The 21,729-nt window shown below is 50.4% G+C and overlaps 1 protein-coding gene across 1 annotated transcript in view; it reads left to right on the top strand.

The window, feature by feature from the left end:
- LOC102973622 (integrin alpha-L) overlaps positions 1-18,359 on the top strand; it is a gene marked incomplete at its 5' end in the record, with an annotated part of 33,549 nt that extends 15,190 nt beyond the window's left edge. The window contains 14 exons of the mRNA XM_028484879.2: positions 439-528; positions 2,898-2,954; positions 3,050-3,120; positions 3,450-3,591; positions 5,267-5,395; positions 5,806-5,885; positions 6,001-6,087; positions 7,618-7,693; positions 12,543-12,656; positions 12,894-12,950; positions 13,046-13,144; positions 13,560-13,655; positions 14,637-14,747; positions 16,959-18,359. Of these exons, the coding sequence (XP_028340680.1) occupies positions 439-528; positions 2,898-2,954; positions 3,050-3,120; positions 3,450-3,591; positions 5,267-5,395; positions 5,806-5,885; positions 6,001-6,087; positions 7,618-7,693; positions 12,543-12,656; positions 12,894-12,950; positions 13,046-13,144; positions 13,560-13,655; positions 14,637-14,747; positions 16,959-17,132 (1,383 nt within the window). The remainder of the gene's footprint in view (positions 1-438; positions 529-2,897; positions 2,955-3,049; positions 3,121-3,449; positions 3,592-5,266; positions 5,396-5,805; positions 5,886-6,000; positions 6,088-7,617; positions 7,694-12,542; positions 12,657-12,893; positions 12,951-13,045; positions 13,145-13,559; positions 13,656-14,636; positions 14,748-16,958) is intronic.
- Between the last annotated feature and the right edge of the window lie 3,370 nt (positions 18,360-21,729).

Genomic DNA, 21,729 nt, shown 5'->3' with positions numbered 1-21,729 from the left:
GTCCTGCAAAGCGAGCGTCTCCAAAGTGTCAGGCACTGGGAATAACATAAAAGACTGAGACCCACCCCTGTTCTCAAGGAACTGGGATATTCTACTTATTCTAGAGTATTCTTTTCTTGTGCAAATTTTGATAATGGTTGCTAGAGGAGTTTGACAAAGATTCAGGGACTTCTGTTAGGACTCAGTGGGGAAAAGGGCCGTGGCTGATGACGGACGTCTGCCTTGGGTTGGGGCTGGGATGGACACTCGTACTGAGAAGCAAGCTGGGCATATTATAAGCACCGGATGTATAGTAAACGTATTTCCACTCCTGGTAAGGTCTCAGACAACCAGCGACTGGAATTTCATCATTTATAAAGTATGGACCAGTTGTGCCTTTAACTGGAAGTGTGGTAAGGGTTAAACTCATGACATAGGGTGTATTCTTATTGCCCTCAGGTGTGCACTCAAGACCTCATCTCTCCCATCAATGTCTCCCTAAATTACTCTCTCTGGGAGGAAGAAGGGACACCGAGGGACCAAAGGGCGGTAAGAAGAGATCAGCTGGAGAAACTGATAGGAAATAAGGGCGAATAGAAATTCAATTTAGCAGGACTGTATTACATTGGCTTCAAGCAATAGAAACGAAATATGCTTACTTAAGCAGAAAGGAGTCTATGGGAGTTTGTATTTAAGAGAAATTTGGGAAACTGGGATTGGGAAGATGGAGGACCAGGGTGGGTGGAGGCTCTGGGGGCTCTCAAGAGGAAGAAATAATGGATGGACTTCCCAGGGCACGGCCCCTTCCGGAAATCTGCGCCTCCCCCCACCCGCCCCTCTGTACATCAGCTTCAGACCTCATTAGGTTTCTAACATGGGGCGAATTCTAACAGATCGAATTACAGGGAGAGAACACCAGAAAGCCTAGGACCATCCCTTATCTGTGGAAGGACAGGGTATCCTAATTAGCCTTCTCGCCCAAGGGTATTCCGTTGAGGGCAGATAGTTCCCTCAAAACCTAATTGGGGTGCCCTTGTTACGTAAAAGAAGAGGAAAACACTCTCTATCCTAGTCTCCTGGATCACACGCTCCCTACTCAGTGCCAAAAGCCTAATTTCCTCTTCTGAAATCCTTGACACTCAGCTGGTGGTTTGGCTTCTGTCGGAAGGCAGCAGGGTCTGATGGAAAGAACCTGGGCCTGGAAGCCTGAAGATGTAGATTTTTTTTTTTTCTGGCACAAGCAGGTTTGTCTTTCTTTGGGACTGTTTCTGCACCTCTGAAATGAGTTGCAACATTCTGAGGCCCCTTCCGGAGGCGGAGCACGGTGACTGATAAGCACACTCTTTCTTGTGGCTTTTGGCAGCTTGCACTGAGTGCCCTGCCCCCCAACCTGCCACCCACTCAGGATGTATAGGGACAACCAGCAGTTTCTCCCATCGGCACTAATTAAAAAAAAAAAAAAAAAAAAAAGTCAAACTGTGTGGTGCAGCAACTCAGGCTTAAAAAGACACCTGGGAATTTTCTGGTAGTCCAGTGGTTAGGACTCCAAGCTTCCACTACAAGGGGCACGAATTCGATCCCTGTTTGGGGAGCTAAGATCCCGCAAGGTGTGTCGCGCGGCCAATAATAATAATAATAATAATAAACAAATTAAAGGCTAATTTTAAAAAAATAGAGAGACCTGAGGTCACAGTTGTCAAAAAGTCTTCCTGGGGGAAGTGTCATTGGTTCCGGATCTCGCAGAATGAGTAGATTTTGGGTGGGTTGAGAGAGAAGAGGCACGATTTTAAGTTCGGGGGAAATGGGGAGGTGGGCTTAGCTTCTGGCAGGACAACTGAGCAAGACAGAGGCCCTGGGTGCCCCTTTGGGGACGGGCTGTGGTCTGGTGGGTGGTGGGAAATCTGCGTGGGAATGTTGGGGTGGCTGCGAGCAGTCAGCAGAAGCTGCCAGGAGCCCCGCCCTTAGGGGAGAGTCTGGAGGCTGCTTGGCAGATGGCCTGGGAGTGGAGGAGGCTGGAGTCTCTCGAGAACATACAGTTGATCACCCATAAAACAATTCTGTGTCACCATTACCCTCAACTGCCTAATATGGCTTGCAAGGCCGGGGGTGGTGAATCTGGACCCTGCTTCTCTCTCCTGCCCCTCCTGGCACATGGCACTCCAGCCAGCCTGAGCATCTCCCTGCTCCTTACACGGGCACAATCTCTCTTGCCTTGGCCTTCACGTAAACTGTTCTTTCTTCGTCTCTTTCCATTCTCTTCACCTGGCTCCCTCCTCCTCACCCTGTGGATTTCAGTTGAGATGCCATCCCTTCAGGAAGCTTCCCTGATCTCCAAGCTTAGGATAGGATCCCCTTCTACATCCTCTAAACATACCCTGTACTTATCCCATCCTCACACTTGAGGATGCTGGGCCGTTTCTCCCACCAGCCTGGGAGGATGGGCAGTGTGTCTGTTTTGATCTCTGGTTGGGGGGTCTGGCCCAGAGCAGAAATTTTGGAAATGTTGAAAAAACTGGCCTTGACCTGATAAGAGATGGAGTGCTGGGGTTCACAGAGGAGAACCACAGGAGGAGCTAGTCCCAGGCAGGCGAGTCTAGAGGCTGCACGGCCAGGTGTTGCTCCCAGCAGAGGCTGGGAGAACCTGGAGGAGCTGCTCGGTCAAGGCCCAGATCTCGTGGCCAGGACAGGAAGTGGACACCCTGAGCCTCCCTCAAGGAACTGCCACCAGAGGAGTGCGGCACAGACAGCCTTGGGCTGAGTCGGGAGGTTGGGGCCTGCCCCGGGAAGGCATTGGCTACTGAGAGGACCCCGACCACAGCCAGCCCAGCTGAGCACCAAGCTCTGAGCCCCTCCAGCTCTCCTCCATCAGTTCTGCTACCTCAGCTATTCTCTCCTGTCTCCCCCTCCTCCGTGCTCAGCAGGGCAAGGACCTCCAGCCCATCCTGAGACCCTCACCACACTCGGAGACCAAGGAGGTAAGAGGGGAAGAGGGGCAGGCAAAGAGGCCAAGGTCTAGTCCTCCTGAGGGTGGGGATCTGAGCCTCCTGGTCCTTTCTTCTTGGCCTTTCAGATCCCTTTTGAGAAGAACTGCGGAGAGGACAAGAAATGTGAGGCTGACCTGGGGCTGACCTCCACTGCAAGGTCTGTAAGGCCTCCTATTTCACTCGATGTTTTCCCGAGGCAGCTCCTGTGTATAGAAAGAACACAGGACTTCAGGTCGGAAGACCCCCCCACGGTCACTGACTCCATTTGTCATCTGGGCCTTAGTTTCCCCCTCTGAGAAATGCTGGTGCCTTGCAGCTCTCCTATCAGGAATAGATGAGATCGCAAAACTTAAAGCCTCTGCATAGGAGCTTATTTTTGTGTATTTCTTTTTTCTGGCCTACCGGATCCCTCAGTTCTGAAAGTCCCCACCTCTGATCCTGCTTCCTTTGTTGGGCCCCATAACTTTGCCCTGATCCTCCCCCCAGATCCAGAGTCCTGCATCTGACCCCCTCCGCCAGCCTCTCTGTGGGGCTGACACTCAGTAACTCGGGAGAAGATGCTTACTGGGTCCACCTCAGCCTGAGCTTCCCTCGGGGACTCTCCTTCCGCAAAGTGGAGGCACTCAAGGTGAGTGAGGGGGTGGAGTCTGCCCGCAGACCACGTGCCAGGCTTGTCCTGCCTCTTGGAGCCCCAGGTGGTCAGGACAGCCTGAAGATGTGGGTGGAGGTCTTCGGACCACCTCTGGGTTCTCAGCCTGATGGCCACCCTCAAGCTGTGTGAGCTGAGATACAAGGTTCATCCTCTGTGAGCCTCGGATTCACGACCAAGAAATGAGGCTGAGGGCATCACAGGGTTAGAGGGTCGCATGAAATGGAGAGTGTGACAGAGGCTCATGGACCTGGTGACCAAGAAGGTGTGCACAGGTTCAGGGAGACTGAGCTACCTTCCTCCTAAAGGTGACCAACTTGTCTTTGAGGGATGGCCTGGGTTGTTTTATTAGTTTATTTTCTTTTTTCTTCTAATTTTATTGAGATATAATTGACATACAGCACTGTATAAGTGGAAGGTGTAGAACATAATGATTTGACTTACATATATCATGAAATGATCATCACAATAAGTTTAATGTATATGCATCATCTCGTACGGATACAAAATTAAAGAAAGAGAAAAAACATTTTTATGTGCGACGAGAACTCCTAGGATTTACTCTCTTGAGCTGGGTTATTTTAAGTACAACTTTTAGTTTTTAAATTATTGTGACAAAAGTAATGCATGATCACCACCGCAGAAACTTGGAAAATTACAGAGAAGTTTAAAGAAGACAAACACCCATACTTATACAACCCACAATTATGACTTTTAATATTTTGGTGTTTATCCTTCTGTTTATCTATACACATAGGTATAAATTATTGATACATTGTATATTTATTCTATATTTTAACTAATTGGCATTTTGCTCTCCATATGGTTATTTTTCCTCCATGTTTTTTTAAAAATTTAGAATTTTAAAATTTTTTTAAAAAATGCTGAGCCATACAATTTTTGTCTTTTTGCGTCTGTCTTACATCACTTAGCATGATGTTCTTCACCTTAGCATTATGTTTTTGAGGTTCATCCCTGTGATAGCAGGTATGAATTTCATTCCTTTTTAAGGCTAATATTCCATCCCATGGATATACCACATTTTGCTTATCCGTTCATCTGTTGATGGATCCTTGAATTATTCTTATACAGCAACATTAAATGCTTTCTTAAGGGGCATCTAGTAGAGTGATTGAGAACTTGAGATCTGGGGTCAAACAGACCTGTATTCAAGTTCCTACCAGATCCCTGCCAGGTTACCCAGTTGTGAGACTGGGGGGAAGTCTCTCGACTGCTCTGAGACTCTATTTCCTTATCTAATTTTCTTCCCAATCTGAACTGAAATCTGTCGCTCCCAGACACTGATGAAGATGAAGGGTTTTGTCCTCCTTAGCCCAGGATCAAGTTCATTTTGTAAATGGTTGCTGAATGTGTGGATGTAGTGGCATTTTAACTCTCTCCTGTGATTGTACCACGATTCACTGAACCATTCCCACCTCTTTGGATTGTTTGATCACTTCCGGTTTTTCCCTGTGATAAACAGGATTGCAGTGAACATCTTTGTACTGAACCCCTGGCTGTACCCCTGACTCTTCGGCCCCACCTTTCTGCAAATGTGCCCTGGCCAGGGGAAGGGGGCCTGAGGGTTGGTGGCCTGTGAGGAACCCTTAGCCTTGCCCACTAAAACGCTCCTTCTCTCTCTTCTCACCCCCAGCCCCACAGCCAGATACCTGTGAGCTGCGAGGAGCTTCCCGAGGAGACCGAGCTTCCAGAGGAGGCCAAGCTTCAGAGCAGGGCCCTCTCTTGCAACGTGAGCTCTCCCATCTTCAAAGCAGGCAGCTTGGTGAGTGCTTCCAGCCCCCAGGAGTCAAGCTGCCAAGGGGCTGTAAGCTCAGGAGGGGAGGGAGCTCCTGGCTCTGGGGAAGGTGAAGGTGATTGGAAAGGCAGGGCTTATCCCTACCCTAAGAGAATGTGTGCAGAGGTGTCCTGTGTCGTGTTTGAGAGCCTGGACTTTGGAATCAGAGAAACCCAGGCAGGGTTAGGTCATTCATTTTGTGACCTTACACGCATGAGTTAACCACTCAGAACCTCAGTATCCTCATCTCTACAATGGGGATAAAACACCCAGCCCAGGGCTTGAGATAAGCTGTCACTGTGAGTATGGCAGTGGGGGCATGGGGGCTGTGAGGGGCTAAGGTGGCCCCCTGAGGGCCAGGCGCCTTCCTTCTTCATTCCTCTCTCCTCCCCTGACAGGTTGATATCCAGGTGATGTTTCATACGCTGCTGGACGGCTCCTGGGGGGACTTTGTCGAGGTGCACGCCAATGTGAGCTGGTGAGCAGGCCCCAGGCAGGCCCCTGCCAGCATGCCCTCCCACCCTGGCCTCAGACTGTCACACAGTCCTGGCCAAGCCGTCTCCTAACATTGCCCTCTACCTTGCCCCCTGCAGCAACAATGAGGACTCAGGCCTCCTGGAGGACAACTCGGCCACCACCAGCATCCCAGTCTTGTACCCCATCAATATCCTCACCAAGGAGTGAGTCCTGAGCAGCCGTCCCCACTCTCCTCCCACCTCAGCCTCCCCACCCAGGGCCCCAGCCTTCCTCCCAGGGCTACCCCTCAAAGCCCCCCTCACCTCTTTCCTAGAGCCCCAGGGTGATTAGAACTGATTCTAGCTACAATCTCAACAGTTTTCAACACTCAGTAGAGTGAAGGCCCTTGAAGAGCTCTGAGTCAGGTCGATACTTACTGATGGACGAAAACGTGCACTGAATGCTGACCTGATGTGAGCTTCTGCTCCAGCTGCACTGCGCTGCTGAGGGCTTTCCCTGGAGCTCTCAACACCTGCGAGGCACCTTGCCTCTCTCTGGTTTACTGATAAACAGCGAGGCTCAGAGAAGGGAGGAATCTGCCCAGAGTAGTACAGCTAGGAAGTACTGACACCAGGATCTGAACTGAAGTCTGTCTGACTCCAAACTCCAGCCAAGCTCTTGAACATTTCCAGCCGTGCTAGATTCCCTCTTCCCCGGGGCCAAGAGTGCTGGAAGAGATAGAAGAGTTTTCACAATGACCCTTGCCCACAGAGAGCGTATGGTCAGGTTGGAGAACCCAAACACACAGAGTGAGTGAGTCTCAGAATGCTGAGGCAGGAAGGACCCATGGGGATCACTAGTTGGGTTTTCTCATTTACAGAAAAGAGGATGAAGCCAGAAAAGGGAAGTGGCATTTTTAAGTCGGCTCAGTGAGATAAGGGCAGGACCGTGTCTGAGCCGGGGTCCCCGGTGCTTTTGAACATAAATGCCAAACACAATATTGTCTGAGGTGCGATATGAAATTAAAGCCAGGAAAGATGATGTGAGTTGGAGGAGACTTGAAAGGAGTCATGCAGAATAGGGGCTTGAACTGGGGTCTGGAGCATGTGGAGGTTCAGATAAGGGCTAGGAAGGAAGGCAGCCGTTCTCATCAGAGAGACTAGCAATAGGGAAGGCATGGGGGCGGCAAACAGTGGGGCAGATCCGGGGAGCAGGGAGTGGGCAGGCCCAGAAGATGGCAGGTATTTGTGGGGAGCAGTGGGCAGGCAGACTCGGAAGGGGGCAGGTCTGGATATGGGGGAGCTTTGGACCTGACCCTTGTGGGCAGCAGGGAGCCATTGATGGCTTCGGAGGAGGTGCGTGGCAGAATCAGAGAGTGATATTAGGAAGGTCATTAGACGGATGGGGTGGGAGAGCGAGCCAGAGGCTGGTGCACTTCTCGAGGAGATGGGCAGTGGGGCCCAAGGACAGTGGAGGCCCCGGCGAGGTGGCGTCTCGTGGGGAGAACACAGCTCCAAAAGCCATCCACTTGTGTTCCAGTCCTTGTCCCCCACTGCGGGACTTTGGGCAAGACTGACCCCTTCAGTGAGCCCTAGTTTCCTCAAGAGCAGAGCTGTCAGGGTGACATGAGTCCGTGCCTGCGCCGTCCCTAGCACAGTGGCTGGCAACTGCGGGGCTTCCCCCGGCCCAGGGCCCCCTGGGCGACTGGGTTGCTGTCTTCTCCAGCTCCTTCAGCTGCTCCTCTCTCTCCACAGCCAGGAAAACTCCACGCTCTATATCAGTTTCACCCCCAAGGGTCCCAAGATCCACCATGTCAAGCACATCTACCAGGTATGAACCTCAATGTGAAAAGGGTCCTTAGAGGTTTCACGTTCAGCCCCATCCTGAGGACCAAGGATGCAGAGACCAACTAGACCCAGTCCCATCCTCAACGGGCCCAGCCCTCCACCTCGTTCTGTGATCCTTTCCCTGAAATGCTCCCAGTGGCACATACTCACCGGCTCCTTTCCAACTCTGGATAAATTATTTCTGGAATCACAGAACTTGAGAGCCAGAAGGGCTCTGAGAGAGAACCTAGTTTTGGGGTTGTTGTTGTTTTAATTTATTTTATTCAAGTATAGCTGATTTACAGTGTCGTGGGGTGTTTTTGTTTTTTGAAGTAGAAAGTTCCCATCTATTTTAGGATTCAATTATATAGACATTTGATCTCCTAATTGCGTTCTCAGTTAGGTACAAAATCAGATTCATGTTTTCCGGAGAGAACCTGGTTTGGTTTTTTTTTTGCTGCACTTGTGAGGCTTTTGGGCTCTTACTTCCCCAACCAGGGATCGAACTCGGGCCAGCAGTGAAAGTGCCAAGTCCTAACCACTGGACTGCCAGGGCATTCCTGAGAACCTAGTTTTTATTCAAACATTTAATGAGCTGCCATTCTAGTTTAGGTACTTTCCTAGGTGGTGGGGCAGCAGTAAATAAAACAGGGTCTGCGACCACTCACCAAACCCAAGTTCTGAGCCTGGACCTCTCTATACATGCAAGCCCTGTAATTCACACCCAACCGTGAGAGCCTGTAAGACAGGCAGTGTCGTTCCCATTTTACAGATGAGAAATCTGAGGCATAGACAGGTCAAGTAACTTGCCCTGGTTACCCAGCTAGTAAGGGGAACAGGTCAGATTCAAGCACTTACTTGTATACAAAATCCATGTGTTTAAGTTAGTGGTCCTCATTTCTCCTGCAATGCTCGGTGCTGTAGTAGAGTCTTCATTATGGGGAATCAGAAGAGGGAGGCCGCCCCCTGAGTCTAAACCTTGAGGCGTCTAGGGCTTTCTTGAGGTAACCTCAGAGAGGAGCAGGCTCTGAACAAGCCAAGAGCATTTTCATTTTACCGTAGGGGAAACTGAGGCCCCAAAGAGGTGCCATCTTCCCCAAGGCCGCACTGAAGTCAGGGCCAACTGGGCAGTAGCCAGCGGGGAAGGACCCCGGGCAGTTCGTGCCCCTTCTGAACAAAGGTGGGAGCCATCTCACCTTGACACCTCGATGTCAGGAGAGGAGGGGCCTTTGGGAAGGTCAGATTCCCATTTGCATTGAAATAGAACGTTCTGAGGGACCAGTGGAGTTGGCTTCCAGTGTCTTTCACTGGGATGGCTCTGGGCTCCCTACGGGGGTCGACCAGGCCAGTCCTTTTACCACCAGAAGAGCGTGAAAGAGTCCGACAAACCCCAACTCTGTCGCTTGCGCTCTGTATGACCTTGGGCCAAGGATTCACCTGTCCATGCCTCAGTTCCCCACTGTGACAAGTGAGGGTTGGGATAAGAACTTCACAGGTGGTCGTGAGGTTTAAATGGGTCACCTGCTTCCTCTAGAGTGCTTGGCTCAGTGCCTGGGGACATGGAGGTTGCTACAGGGGTGAGGTGGGTGTCATGCTGCAGCCCTGGCCCTCCCAGCTACTTGGTTGAGCACGCTATCCCCCCCGCGCCGCCCCCCGCCCCCACCGCCTCTGAATAGTCACCAGGGCTAGAAGCCTCCAGCATCTTCAGCCATGCATTTTCCTCGCTACTGCCTGGCTTAACAAGCAGCCACTCTTGCTAAAGGCCCAAAGGGTCTCCATTTTAGCTAAACCCAACACGGCATGGGTCATGGGTGATCCTGTCCCTCCTTCCTGAAGCTGCCCCATTAGTCAGGCCCTGTTTGCCTCAAGGAAGTCAGCTCTAATAACTAAGGTTTACTGTGGGCTAAACAGGCATGGAAACCCAGTGAGAGCTGGCCAGCTGGGCCACCGGATCTCCTTCCTCGTGGTCTTCTGCTCCCCTGGCTGGTTAGGAACATAGGCTTCAGCCAGACCCGAGATCTTTTTGAAGCTCTGCCACTTAAAGCTGTGTGACCTTAGGCAGCTTACTTAACCTCTCTGAGCCTCGGTAAAACGGGGATAATAACACCTACCTTATGGGGTTGTCAGGAGGCACAAATGAGAAAATGCAATTTAATTTAATTTTTTTTTTTTTTGGCCATGCACCCGTGCCCTCTACAGTGAAAGCACAGAGTCCTAACCATTGGACCACCAGGGAATTCCCAGAAAATGCAGTTTAAGAACTTAGCACAGTGCTGACACAAGCGGTATCAGTCAACATTGGCTGTTTTTAGCGTTGTTATTTTCCCCATCATCCAAGGAAGGTGACAGAACAGAGTGGTTCCAGTCTCTGGAGTCACAGCCTGGGTTAAGATGCCAGCTCTACTACTTGATAGCTTCAGACAAATTAGTGAATCTCCCTGAGCCTCAGTTCTCTCATCTGTAAAATGGGGATGATAGTACTGCCCACCACATAGGAATATTGAAAGAACTAAATGAGATCATGAATTTAGTGAGACTCAGACGAGGCCTAGCATGCTAAGTGTTCATCAAGTGGGGATTGTTACCACCTACGTGTTCCAACCCTCCATTCTCTGCTTTGTCACCATTGCCATTGCCTCCTAGCAGATTCGGGGCTCTGGGCTTGCGCTACTGATTGTTCTGTTGTGTCTGTTTCCACTAGGTGTGTCTCACTTCCAGGGTCAGTGTCCCCCTTCCAAATGACAACTCTGAATTGTGTCCCTCTTGCTCCTCCAATGCACCTGTGCCTGCAGCTGGTCACTGATCTCCCCTGGGATGTCTTCCTAGCATTTTTTGTTGTTGTTGCTGTCTTTTAATGGTTTTATTGAGATAGAATTCACATACCAATTTACCCATTTAAAGTGTACAATTCAATGGCTTTTAGTATATTAACAAAGTTGTGCAACCATCACCATAATCTAATTTTAGAACATTTTTATTACTCCAAAAATAAACCCAGTACCTATTTGCAGTCACACCCCCTTCCTCCCTCCCGCAGCACCTGGCAGCCACTACTTTTGTCTCTATAGATTTGCCTATCCCGGACATTACATATAAAAGGAATCATACAACATGTGGTCTTTTGTTACTGGATTCTTTGACTTAGCATAGTATTTTCAAGGTTCATCCATGTTGTAGCATGGGTCAGTATTTCATTCTTTTTTTTTTTTTTTTTTTTGCGAAATAATATTCCTTTGTAAGACAGGCCACACTTGATTTATCCATTCTTCAGTCTATGGACATTTGGGTTATTTCCATTTTGGGCTATTATGGATAATGCTGCTAGAACATTCCTGTACAGGTTTTTGTGTGGACATATGTTTTGTTTCTCCTGGATATATAACTAGGAGTACAATTGCTCCTCTTGAAGCTTTGGTCTCAGGATGTTCGAAACCAAATTTATCATCTTCCTGTAAGCCAGCATCTCCTTTGGTTTGCTTAGAATCCTTTAAAAGCACCACCTTTTCCTCAAGCAAAACTTCCAAGTCTGGGTGAACGTCTCCTTCCTCTGTACTTGCTTCCACTGCCTCCTCAGGTCCTTTTGCCTATATCCTCTTCTCTCTTCTGACCTCACTACTGCTCAGACTGAGTTCCTCATCTTCTTGCAGCTGGACTATTGCACAGGCTCCCAACTTCTTTCCATTCCATGCCTGCAGTGGGTGCAACCCCCTGGAGCCATCTTCCCCTTGGCTGCCTTCCAGGACTGCCCATTGCTTAGTCGTTGGTCCCCTGACTGCTGGCCCTCCAGCCTCTGGACTCCAGAATCTCATCCCAAGTCTCCTTTCCAGACTTATCTCCTATCTCTCCTTCCCAGGCACCCTACCCTCTGGCCACATCACACTCACCTGGTGCTCTCCTAATTCCCTGCATTTTCTCTTCCCGCTGGCTTCCCCCATCTTTATCTGTTAATCTCCTCTCTACCTTTTACAGCTAAATTCAAATTCTGCCTTTAACATTAGGCCATTTAAATTTAACTTAACTGATGCTTTTAAAGTGTCCACAAATGTTTGTTGAATGAATAAATGATAGAACCCCACAAACTGGATATGTATTTCCCTACTTGACCTCCCTGCGATTCATTGGTGCTACTCCTGTGTCACTTTCTTCTACATTTCTGGGTCTTCCAGCCCTAGCACAGACAGATCTTTTTTATAAAAGACACTTAGGAAATGCTTTTTTTAAAAAAATCTTGGCTGCGCCGCACAGCTTGTGTGATTTCAGTTCCCCGACCAGGGATTGAACCCAGGCCACAGCAGTGAAAGCCCGGAATCCTAACCAGTAAGCTACCAGGGAACCCCCAGGAAACGTTTCTTAAATAAATTCAGTGCACTTGCCAAAATGTTTTTCCCAAATGATTTTTGCATCTATCCTTGTTAAATGTCCTTCCTTCTTTCACTCATTCAAAAAACTACTTTTTGCGAGGCTGGTTATGTGCTGGGTAGTGAGTGTGTCAAGGCCATAGGGAATTGCAGGTGAAATGAGCCACAGCTCCTGCCCTCTCACAGCTCACAGTCTAGGGGGAATATACGCACACAAGCAGATGCTTTGCCATCTTGCTGGGGAACGAGGGTGCTGTGGGAGAGTCAGCCAAACCTTCAGGGATGATGTTTGAGCAGTACCTTGCAGGATGGGCAAGGGTTAGCCACATGGAGGAAGCAGAGAAGCGCGTGGAACCCATGCTGTAAGGGTATGGTTGACCATTGCCCGCTGCCTAACGAAGAGCGGGCCCTTGGGTCGCAGCCAAGGAGGATTGGATCTGGGGTGGCCGTTGGGGTGGCATTCAGGGCTCTGCAGCCCCTTGTCCTCTGTACCAGGTGAGGATCCAGCCTTCTGTCTATGCCCACAATGTGCCCGCCCTGGAGGCCTTGGTTAGGGTACCACAGCCTCACGGCGAGGGGCCCGTCGTGCACAAGTGGAGCGTGCAGATGGTGAGTGTGGCCCGAGCAAGGGCGCGCAGGTCTCTGGGGGTGAGCTCATGACGTGGGGTTGGCGGGAGATGTGTGGGGACAGGAGTGAGCATGACTGAATCTGCCAGGGGCCAGTGGGGGAGAACTGGGGTGCAAGGTGGTATCTGAGAGTGGGGAAGAATGCCAGCTCTGGCCTCAAGGGGCTGGCATCCCCTCTCAGCTCTGGACTAACTGAAGACCTCGCCTCATCCTTCCCAGGAGCCTCCTGTCACCTGCCACCGTGAGGATCTGGAGAGTCCATCTGATGTGGCTGAGGTGTGGGCCCGTGACCTCAGAAACTGGGGTGGGGGCTGGCCAGAGGGCAGGTGGGAAGGGACCTCCCTGACCCCCGGCTTTCCTTCTTCCCGCAGCCTTGCTCACTTGGAGCCGAGTTCCGCTGCCCAGTGGTCTTCAGGCAGGAGATCCTCGTCCAAGTGATCGGGACGGTGGAGCTGGTGGGGGAGATCAAGGTAGCTGACAACAGACTCCAAGTGGTTCTGGGGGGACCCTCGAGGGGTGGAGGGTGGGCTTCCCCCCCCACCCAGAGAGCCTCCCTGCACTTTTTGTTCTGTCTTGAGGAAATAGCCCCAACGTTTACACAGTTGCAGATGAAAGAGGACCATGATTTATTTAAAATTTGCAGGACTGTTTTCAGGGGCCTACAGATAATCCCTAGGTTTTCTTTATAGGAAAAATGTCCTCCCAACAATGGCAAACGGCACGTTAGAACACTCCAGGAGAGAATGGGGTAGAGCTGGCGCACCCACTAGGACCCATTTTCCTCTGCCTCTGCCCCTTGAGTTGCACTGGGGGGCAGAAGTCAGTGGGTTCTGGGTCCTTGTTCCCTCTGGCCTGATGCCCCACCCCCACCCCTCCTTCCCACAGGCCTCCTCCATGTTCAGCCTCTGCAGCTCCCTCTCCATCTCCTTCAACAGCAGCAAGCACTTTCACCTCTATGGCAGCAATGCCTCCCTGGCCCAGGTATTTCTCTACCTCCTCAGAAGACCCGGAAACAGAGGGCAGCAGAGGAACGGGAGGAACCCAGGGCAGAGCTAGGAGAGCTGGAGCTGGGAGTGTGGGCAACCACAGAGGAGAAGGTTTGGGCTTTAGTGCAGTAAGAACCTCCCCACAGGGCTTCCCTGGCGGCGCAGTGGTTAAGGATCCACCTGCCAATGCAGGGCACACGGGTTCGAGCCCTGGTCCGGGAAGATCCCACATGCTGTGGAGCAACTAAGCCCGTGTGCCGCGACTGCTGAGCCCGCGTGCCACAACTACTGAAGCCCGTGCACCTAGAGCCCATGCTCCGCAACAAGAGAAGCCACCGCAATGAGAAGCCCGCGCACCGCAACGAAGAGTAGCCCCCGCTGGTTGCAACTAGAGAAAGCCCGCGCGCAGCCACGAAGACACAATGCGGCCAAAAATAAATAAATTTAAAAGAAAAAAAAAAAAAGAACCTCCCCACAGCCAGAGCCATCAGCCTTGGCACAAGCAGACCACAAGGTCAAGACGGGTTTGATGGCAACTCAGCCAAGGGGCTCCCACCCTACACGCAGGGCATGATGGGAGGGGCCCAGCATGTGCAGACCCCGGCTTTGAGAGAGTGGGCGAGACGGGTTTAAGAGCAGGAAGCTCAGAGCAGGAGAAGGGAAGGGGCAGCTGAAAAAGTAAGCAGAAGCCAGATTCTGAAAGGCACTGCGTGCTGAGCTGGGGTTCTGGCCTTTCATCCTGGCGCTAAGGGAAGACTTAAGGGTTTAAGGGGGCCGTGGTGCATATTTGCCTGTTCATTCTGGTGGCTGCAGTGCAAGGTGTACTGGAGAGGGGGTCTGGCCCAAGCCCCATCTCGTGAGTGACACAGTCCAGATGGGAAATGCGGAGACCTATGGATTGAGGCCAGATTCACAAGAAATGTCAGGGGTGGGAACGGCTTCTTCCCTGCACTCCCCACCTCTCCTCTCTCCCCAGGTCATCATGAAGGTCGACGTTGTATATGAGAAGGAAATGGTCTATCTCTACGTGCTGAGCAGTATTGGGGGACTCTTGTTGCTGCTACTGATTTTCTTAGCTCTGTACAAGGTAGGAGCTTCTGCGAGGAACGGGCACCCAGCCAGGCTGCGGAGAGTGGAATTGGCAGGAGTCAGGTAGCAGAATACCAAGATGAGGGGGCTTTAAAGCCAGAAGGGGCCTCAGCCTACTCCTCCTTCTACAGATAAGGCTACTGAGGCCCAAAGGGCAAGCAAGACTTTACCCGCATCCTTCAACAAGCACTGGCAGAGCCAGACCTGGGTACCCAGGGAGAGGAAGGAGAAGGAATGTCCCACATATTGAGGGCCAGGCACTGGGATCCGGAGGCACAGAACACACACATGGTCCATGCCTTTGAGATGCTCACAGTCCGTGGGGGAGACATGATGGGGGCTATACTAAGTGCTCTGGGCCTATAACACAGGGACCTAACTGAGGCTGGGGGGAGTCCAGGAAGGCCTCTCAAGAGAGGTGGCCTTTGAGTTGGGATTTGAAGGATGAGTAGAAGTTATGGGGCTTCCCTGGTGGCGCAGTGGTTGAGAGTCCGCCTGCCGATGCAGGGGACACGGGTTCGTGCCCCGGTCCGGGAAGATTCCACATGCCGCCGGGCGGCTGGGCCCGTGAGCCATGGCCGCTGAGCCTGCGCGTCCGGAGCCTGTGCTCCGCAGCGGGAGAGGCCACAACAGTGAGAGGCCCGCGTACCGCAAAAAAAAAAAAAAAAAAAAAAAAAAGAAGTTAGCCAGATGAAGAGTGCTGGAGGGCAGCTGTTCCACGTGAAAAACTCAAATATTCCAGAAAAGAAAACACAGAAAATCAAAGTTTCTCCCTGTTGCAACCCCAGAGGGTTGTCATTAACAGCCATTTTGTTTATATTCCTCCATGTTCTAATTTTATTGTTAACGTGTATGTGAATGTGCGAGCATGAGAGAGAGAAAGAGAAAAGCCAGTGGGTGTGTGTATGTGCACAAAACATTACTGTATATACTGCTTGGGAGCTTGTATTTCCCCCTGGATATTATATCTTAATGTCTTTCTGTCTGAGCACAATCAGATTTGCCTCTTGCTCTTTAGTTTTGTTTTTCTAATTTTTAAAAAAACGTATTTATTTTTTTGGCTGCGTTGGGTCTTCATTGCCGCACGTGGGCTTTCTCTAGTTGCGGCGAGGGGGGGCTACTCTTTGTTGCGGTGCGCGTGTTTCTCATTGCAGTGGCTTCTTTTGTTGCGGAGCATGGGATCTAGGCACGCAGGCTCAGTAGTTGTGGCGCACGGGCTTAGTTGCTCCACAGCGTGCGGGATCTTCCTGGACCAGGGCTCAAACCCATGTCCCCTGCATTGGCAGACAGATTCTTAACCACTGCACCACCAGGGAAGTCCCTGCCTCTTGCTTTTTAACCCGGGTGGTTTTCTACTGTCTGGATGCCTCACCCTTTATTTAACAAGATCCTTACTGACGAACGTTTAGATTGTTTGGAATTGACCTTTTTTTCAAACTGTGTGCCAAAAGGCGCTTTTTTAATTTTTTTTTTTTTTTTTTTTTGGCTGCATTGTGTCTTCGTTGCTGCACGCAGGCTTTCTCTAGTTGCGGCAAGCGGGGGCTACTCTTTGTTTCGGTACACGGGTTTCTCATTGCGGTGGCTTCTCTTGTTGTGGACCACGGCCTCTAGGCGCACGGGCTTCAGTAGTTGTGGCACACGGGCTCAGTAGTTGTGGCGCACAGGCTTAGTTGCTCCGCGGCATGTGGGATCTTCCCGGACCAGGGCTTGAACCCGTGTCCCCTGCATTGACAGGCGGATTCTTAACCACTGTGCCACCAGGCAAGTCCCAAAAGGCTCTTATTACCAACATCTTTGCACACTTGTCCAGATGTTTTTTAGAATCAATTCCTAGAGCTGGTATTACTGAGCCAAAGAATATATATCTTTTGAGCTTTCACCAGAGAGTGCATGGCCCCTACTAATAAGCCCTATATAAGTGCAGGCTCTTGCTGTTAGTATTACTAGATATTGTCAAATCACCCACCCGCAATAATGGTACATGACATTTTGATGAGCCTCAGGAATGAACTATTAAACGTACAGCTTTTTAACATATTGCGAAGAAGCAGGTGTGGCAGATCCCCTCGCCCCATCCCCAGAGCAGATGCTATCTGTCTGTGGCATGTGTGACTTATCCATATAAACGGTATTTTCGTGTTTTGCTGGGGCCGAAGGGTCCAAAGGGTTCTGTGGACTCTTTGTTTACTCAAGTCTTGTCTTCCTACAGGTTGGTTTCTTCAAACGGAACTTGAAGGAGAGGATGGAGGCGACCGTAGATGCTTCAAATGAAATCACTGGAGAAGACGCTGGGCAGCCAGCGTCTGGGGAAGAAGCCAAGGACCCGGGCTGCCTGGAGCCCCTCCACGAGGAGGAGGCCCGGGACGGAGGTGGCAGGGACTGAGGTGCAGGCTGGATGCAGAAGGCCCAGGACTGGACTCGGGATGCCTGGTGCCAGCCTGCCTCTACCTGAATTTCACCATGTGTCCTTGGGCAAGTCACTGCCCCTCCGTGAGCCTCAGTGTCCCTATCTTGAACATGGGCCCATTCCTGCCTGCCTCCTTTGCAGGCTTATGGTGAGGATCCTTTGAGGGATGGGCCAGGAAGGCCACAGAGGTGAGGCCTTGTAATTATCATGTGGTCCTGGCTCCCACCGGCCCCTGTTAGTTTCCTTCCCTGGAAGAGAACATCTGATCTAAATTTGGAGAAACGGTAATCTCAGGACCTAGTGACGCTCCAGGCCCTCATACCCAACTGCCCTTGGATGTCCGCAGAGGCCTCAAGCTCCCAGAACCTTGCCTTGCATCCTCTCCTGCCTGGAATCCAGTCAGCTTTCAATTCTCCTACCAGAGAGCAAATCTCATCTGTGTCACTACTCTGCTCCTGCAAACCCCTTGCCCTTTGGCTGACAGTCAGATTCCTTAATAGGCCTTCCAAAATCTGCAAAACTGGGCTGTTTCCTTCCCAGCCTCTTCTAGAGACATCCCGCCTCCCTTTCTAAGCGCCAGTTAACTAGCCTTTTCACTTGCCCAGCTCCTTCCTGGCTTACGGCCTTCACCCAGACTCTTCTCACTTCCTGGAACATTCCTCCTGCCTCCTTTTCCTGCCTAACCCTCTCTCAGCCTTCAGATCTCAGTTCACACATAACTTCCGCAGGGCAACCCCCCCAACCCCAGCTCAATTTGGTTCCCATATTATACACGCTTACACTAGCCCGCACTTGTCCTGCATAGCACTTATCATATTCGTTAATTGTTAAGTGATTTATTTAAATTAAACAGTGGACTCCAGGGGGGTAAGGATCATACCTTTCTTGTTCACTTTGGGACCCTTGGTGGTATCACAGAGCCAGACACAAAGTAGGTGCTTGAGACAATTTCACTGAATTGTGAGGGTGCCTGTGGGAAGATAGAGAAAAAAGTTTGGATGGGCCCCATGGCAACCCCATCCGACAAGGCTCAGTCTGCCCCAGGCGCCTGCCCCGTCCCTCCACAGCCCCACCCCGGGACTCCATCACATCCCACTGTGGCGCCCACCATGAGATTGTGAGCTCAAGGATGGAAACTGTCCGTTTACCTGGCTCCCAGTGCCAAGCACAGCGCCTGTACATATTTACCAAATAAATGTGAAATTCTGCCCAGTTTTGTGATGTTTTTGTGCTGGTGCAACATTCCAGCCTGGTTCAATTAAATGAAAATTTCCTGGAGTTAAATGTGAATTCCAGTGGTTAGAACTTGGAGCTTTCACTGCCAAGGATCCGGGTTCGATCCCTGATCGGGGAACTAAGATCCCACAAGCCACATGGCGTGGCCAAAAAAAAAAAGAACATTTCCTTCACAACCCTCCCACTAAGTGGGACCAAAACAGTTAATTTTTTCCCCCCCCTTCTTTTTTTTTTTTTGCGGTACACGGGCCTCTCACTGTTGTGGCCTCTCCCGTTGCGGCAGGCCCAGCGGCCATGGGTCACGGGCCCAGCCGCTCCGCGGAACGTGGGATCCTCCCGGACCGGGGCACGAACCCGTGTCCCCTGCGTCGGCAGGCGGACTCTCAACCACTGCGCCAGCAGGGAAGTCCCTCCTTCTCCTTTTTTTATTTACCGTGATGACCCTCAGAAACTGACATGTGCCGGACATTGTCAGTTCATTCAAAAGAACTAGCGAGAGAGGCACAGAAAGTGAGGAAAGGTTAGGGAGGCATTGACAATTTATTAAGCTGTGAGAATAGACCTTCTCTGATACCCCCGCTTTAAAATTTATTTTTAATTGAGGTATAGTCGATTTATGCCCTCCCCCTTTTTTAAAAGAAATGGTTGCTGGGCCTTGACCCTGAAACTGCCTCCCCCCGCCCCTGCCTTAGAAGGAACAGAGGGGACTAGTCACTGCTGCCCTCTTGTGGTCAGTAGGACACCGGGGGAATATTGAGTAACTCTAAGGTCAGCTCCTGTCCAGCAGTGGGAGGCGAGAAGCAACATTTGGTTCCCCAAGCAGTGACCTTTGATGGCTCCCTTCTGCCTACAGCAGAGTAAGTGGACATTCCTGAGCCGGGCATGCAGGCTTTCAAAGCCTATTGGCCTCTCCAACCTCATCACCCCCTTCTGGTCCAGCCTCCAAGGAACCATGGGGCTGGCTCCAAAGCAAGACATCAGGAAGGAAGAAGTGAGGCTTATTTTCCTAGAGGAAAAAAATGTTTTGACCATCAAGAGTATCACTGAACTGCTAAAAGTACATGAAATGATCTGTAAGCCTCATGAAGCATAAGTTGGGTTCTATTCATTTCTGCCAACATGACAGTCAAGTCCCTGGCCTCGGGAAGCTTCACTTCAGTGGGAAAACAGAGCGAAAAAGTAGAAATGTGATTCCAGGTAGTGACAGGGCCGTAAAGAAAGTGAAGCGGGACAAGGGGTAGGGGGTGATGGAGAGGGCCCTTTTACATAGGTGGTCGGGAAAGTCTCTCTGAGGAAGCGAGATTCTGTGACACGAGGAAAAAGTGAATATTTTCATCAAGGCTGGCAACAAAACACAGAAAATCTGGGAGGTTCATTTCAGGAACAGACCTGCTGTCATCACGCCAAGGAATCTCTCTTCCAACTCGCTCAACAGTACTGTCTTTGTGGTAGTTCCCTGGTGGTCCAGTGGTTAGGACTCCACACTTCCACTGCAGGGGGCATGGGTTCGATCTCTGGTCAGGGAACTAAGATCCTGCATGCCGCGCGGTGCAGCCAAAAGGAGAAAAAAAAGAAGAAGAAGAAAAAAAAAAGAGTACTGTCTTCAAACACCTAGGCATCCTTCCTGCCTCTGTGCCTTCACACGTGCTGTTCCCCTTGCCAGCCTGTCCAACTCCACATGTTTTCTTTTCTTTTGAACTCTTCTCCGTTATGGTTTATTACAGGATATCAAATATATAGTTCCCTATGCTATACAGTAGGTCCTTGTTGTTTCCACCTGTTTTCTACCCTTTAAAATCTTTCTACTTCAAAGTATTGATACTTCAAAGCTTTTCTCATCCCCTTGGTTCCTGGACAAAGGACCCAATTCATCACCACTTTGTTTATGGCTCATGGGGGCACGTGACGCTGACTCTGTGGGCCCCTCTCTCAAGACTAGGAGATTCTGGAAGGCAGGACTCAGGCCTCACGTGCATTACTAACACCGACCCCTCACCAGGGCTGGCACAAAGGTATTGTTCGGTAAATGTTTGATTCAGTGGCCCTAAATGTATATCGGTTAAATCTATTGGTTTTATCCAATTAGAAATTAAACTGGAGAAAAACTTAAAACATAAGAACATCCATGCCTACATTCCACGCAAGCCATCAGAGTGATGACATATGTCATCACATGTCATGCGGCTTCTAGAAAACAGTTCTTTATGGGAGAAACAGAGTGTAAAAAAGTAAATAACATCTTAGTATCATTAGGAAAATGGTCAAAACCCAGTCAGCCCTAGGATGGAATCCAGGCTCTGCTGCTTCCCAGCTGTGTCATGTGGGGCAATTTCCTTATCCTCTCTGGGATTCATTTCTTCATCTGTTAAACAGGAATAATAGCAGTCTATACCTCAGAGCCTCTCTGAGCATTAAATAACACGTGTAAACTGCTTAGCATTGTTCCTAGCGTATAAGCGCTAATGGTGGTGGACAGAAATGGTTGGTCTATTGTGCAGGAGGAGGGTGTAGTAAAAGCAGCAGGCTGACCACAAGTCAAGAGACTTGGTGCTGGAGCTCTTCCATTAGCCCTTCCACCTTGACCTTGGGGAATACACATGTCCTTTCTGGGTCTGGTCTGCTCCACCTGCCATCTGAAGGTACCTCAGGAGCTGTCATGAAGAGAGGGGTAGAGGCTGAGCAGCTAAGTCCCCACCCTCATTTGAACCGATATTAAATATAAAGGCTACTGGGAATTCCCTGGTGGTCCAGTGGTTAGGACTCTGTGCTTTCGCTGCTGAGAACGTGGGTTCAATCCCTGGTCAGGGAAGTAAGATCCTGCAAGCCACATGGTGTGGCCAAAAAACCCCCAAATACCAAGGCTACTTTATCAATTAAGCACCACAGGCACTGTACCCAGGTCCTTCTAGCTTTCAAGTGCCTACAGTTGGGAGCCGAAGAAAATTTCAACTCCAAAATAAGGAGATTAGGGCTTCCCTGGTGGCCCAGTGGTTAAGAATCCTTGATACTTCAAAGCTTTTCTCATCCCCTTGGTTCCTGGACAAAGGACCCAATTCATCACCACTTTGTTTATGGCTCATGGGGGCACGTGACGCTGACTCTGTGGGCCCCTCTCTCAAGACTAGGAGATTCTGGAAGGCAGGACTCAGGCCTCACGTGCATTACTAACACCGACCCCTCACCAGGGCTGGCACAAAGGTATTGTTCGGTAAATGTTTGATTCAGTGGCCCTAAATGTATATCGGTTAAATCTATTGGTTTTATCCAATTAGAAATTAAACTGGAGAAAAACTTAAAACATAAGAACATCCATGCCTACATTCCACGCAAGCCATCA

Source organism: Physeter macrocephalus, unplaced genomic scaffold (assembly GCF_002837175.3).
Source record: "Physeter macrocephalus isolate SW-GA unplaced genomic scaffold, ASM283717v5 random_263, whole genome shotgun sequence".
NCBI classification, from domain to species: domain Eukaryota; kingdom Metazoa; phylum Chordata; class Mammalia; order Artiodactyla; family Physeteridae; genus Physeter; species Physeter macrocephalus.
Note: the sequence above shows the minus strand (reverse complement) of the source record. Positions and strands in the feature narration are given on the sequence as shown.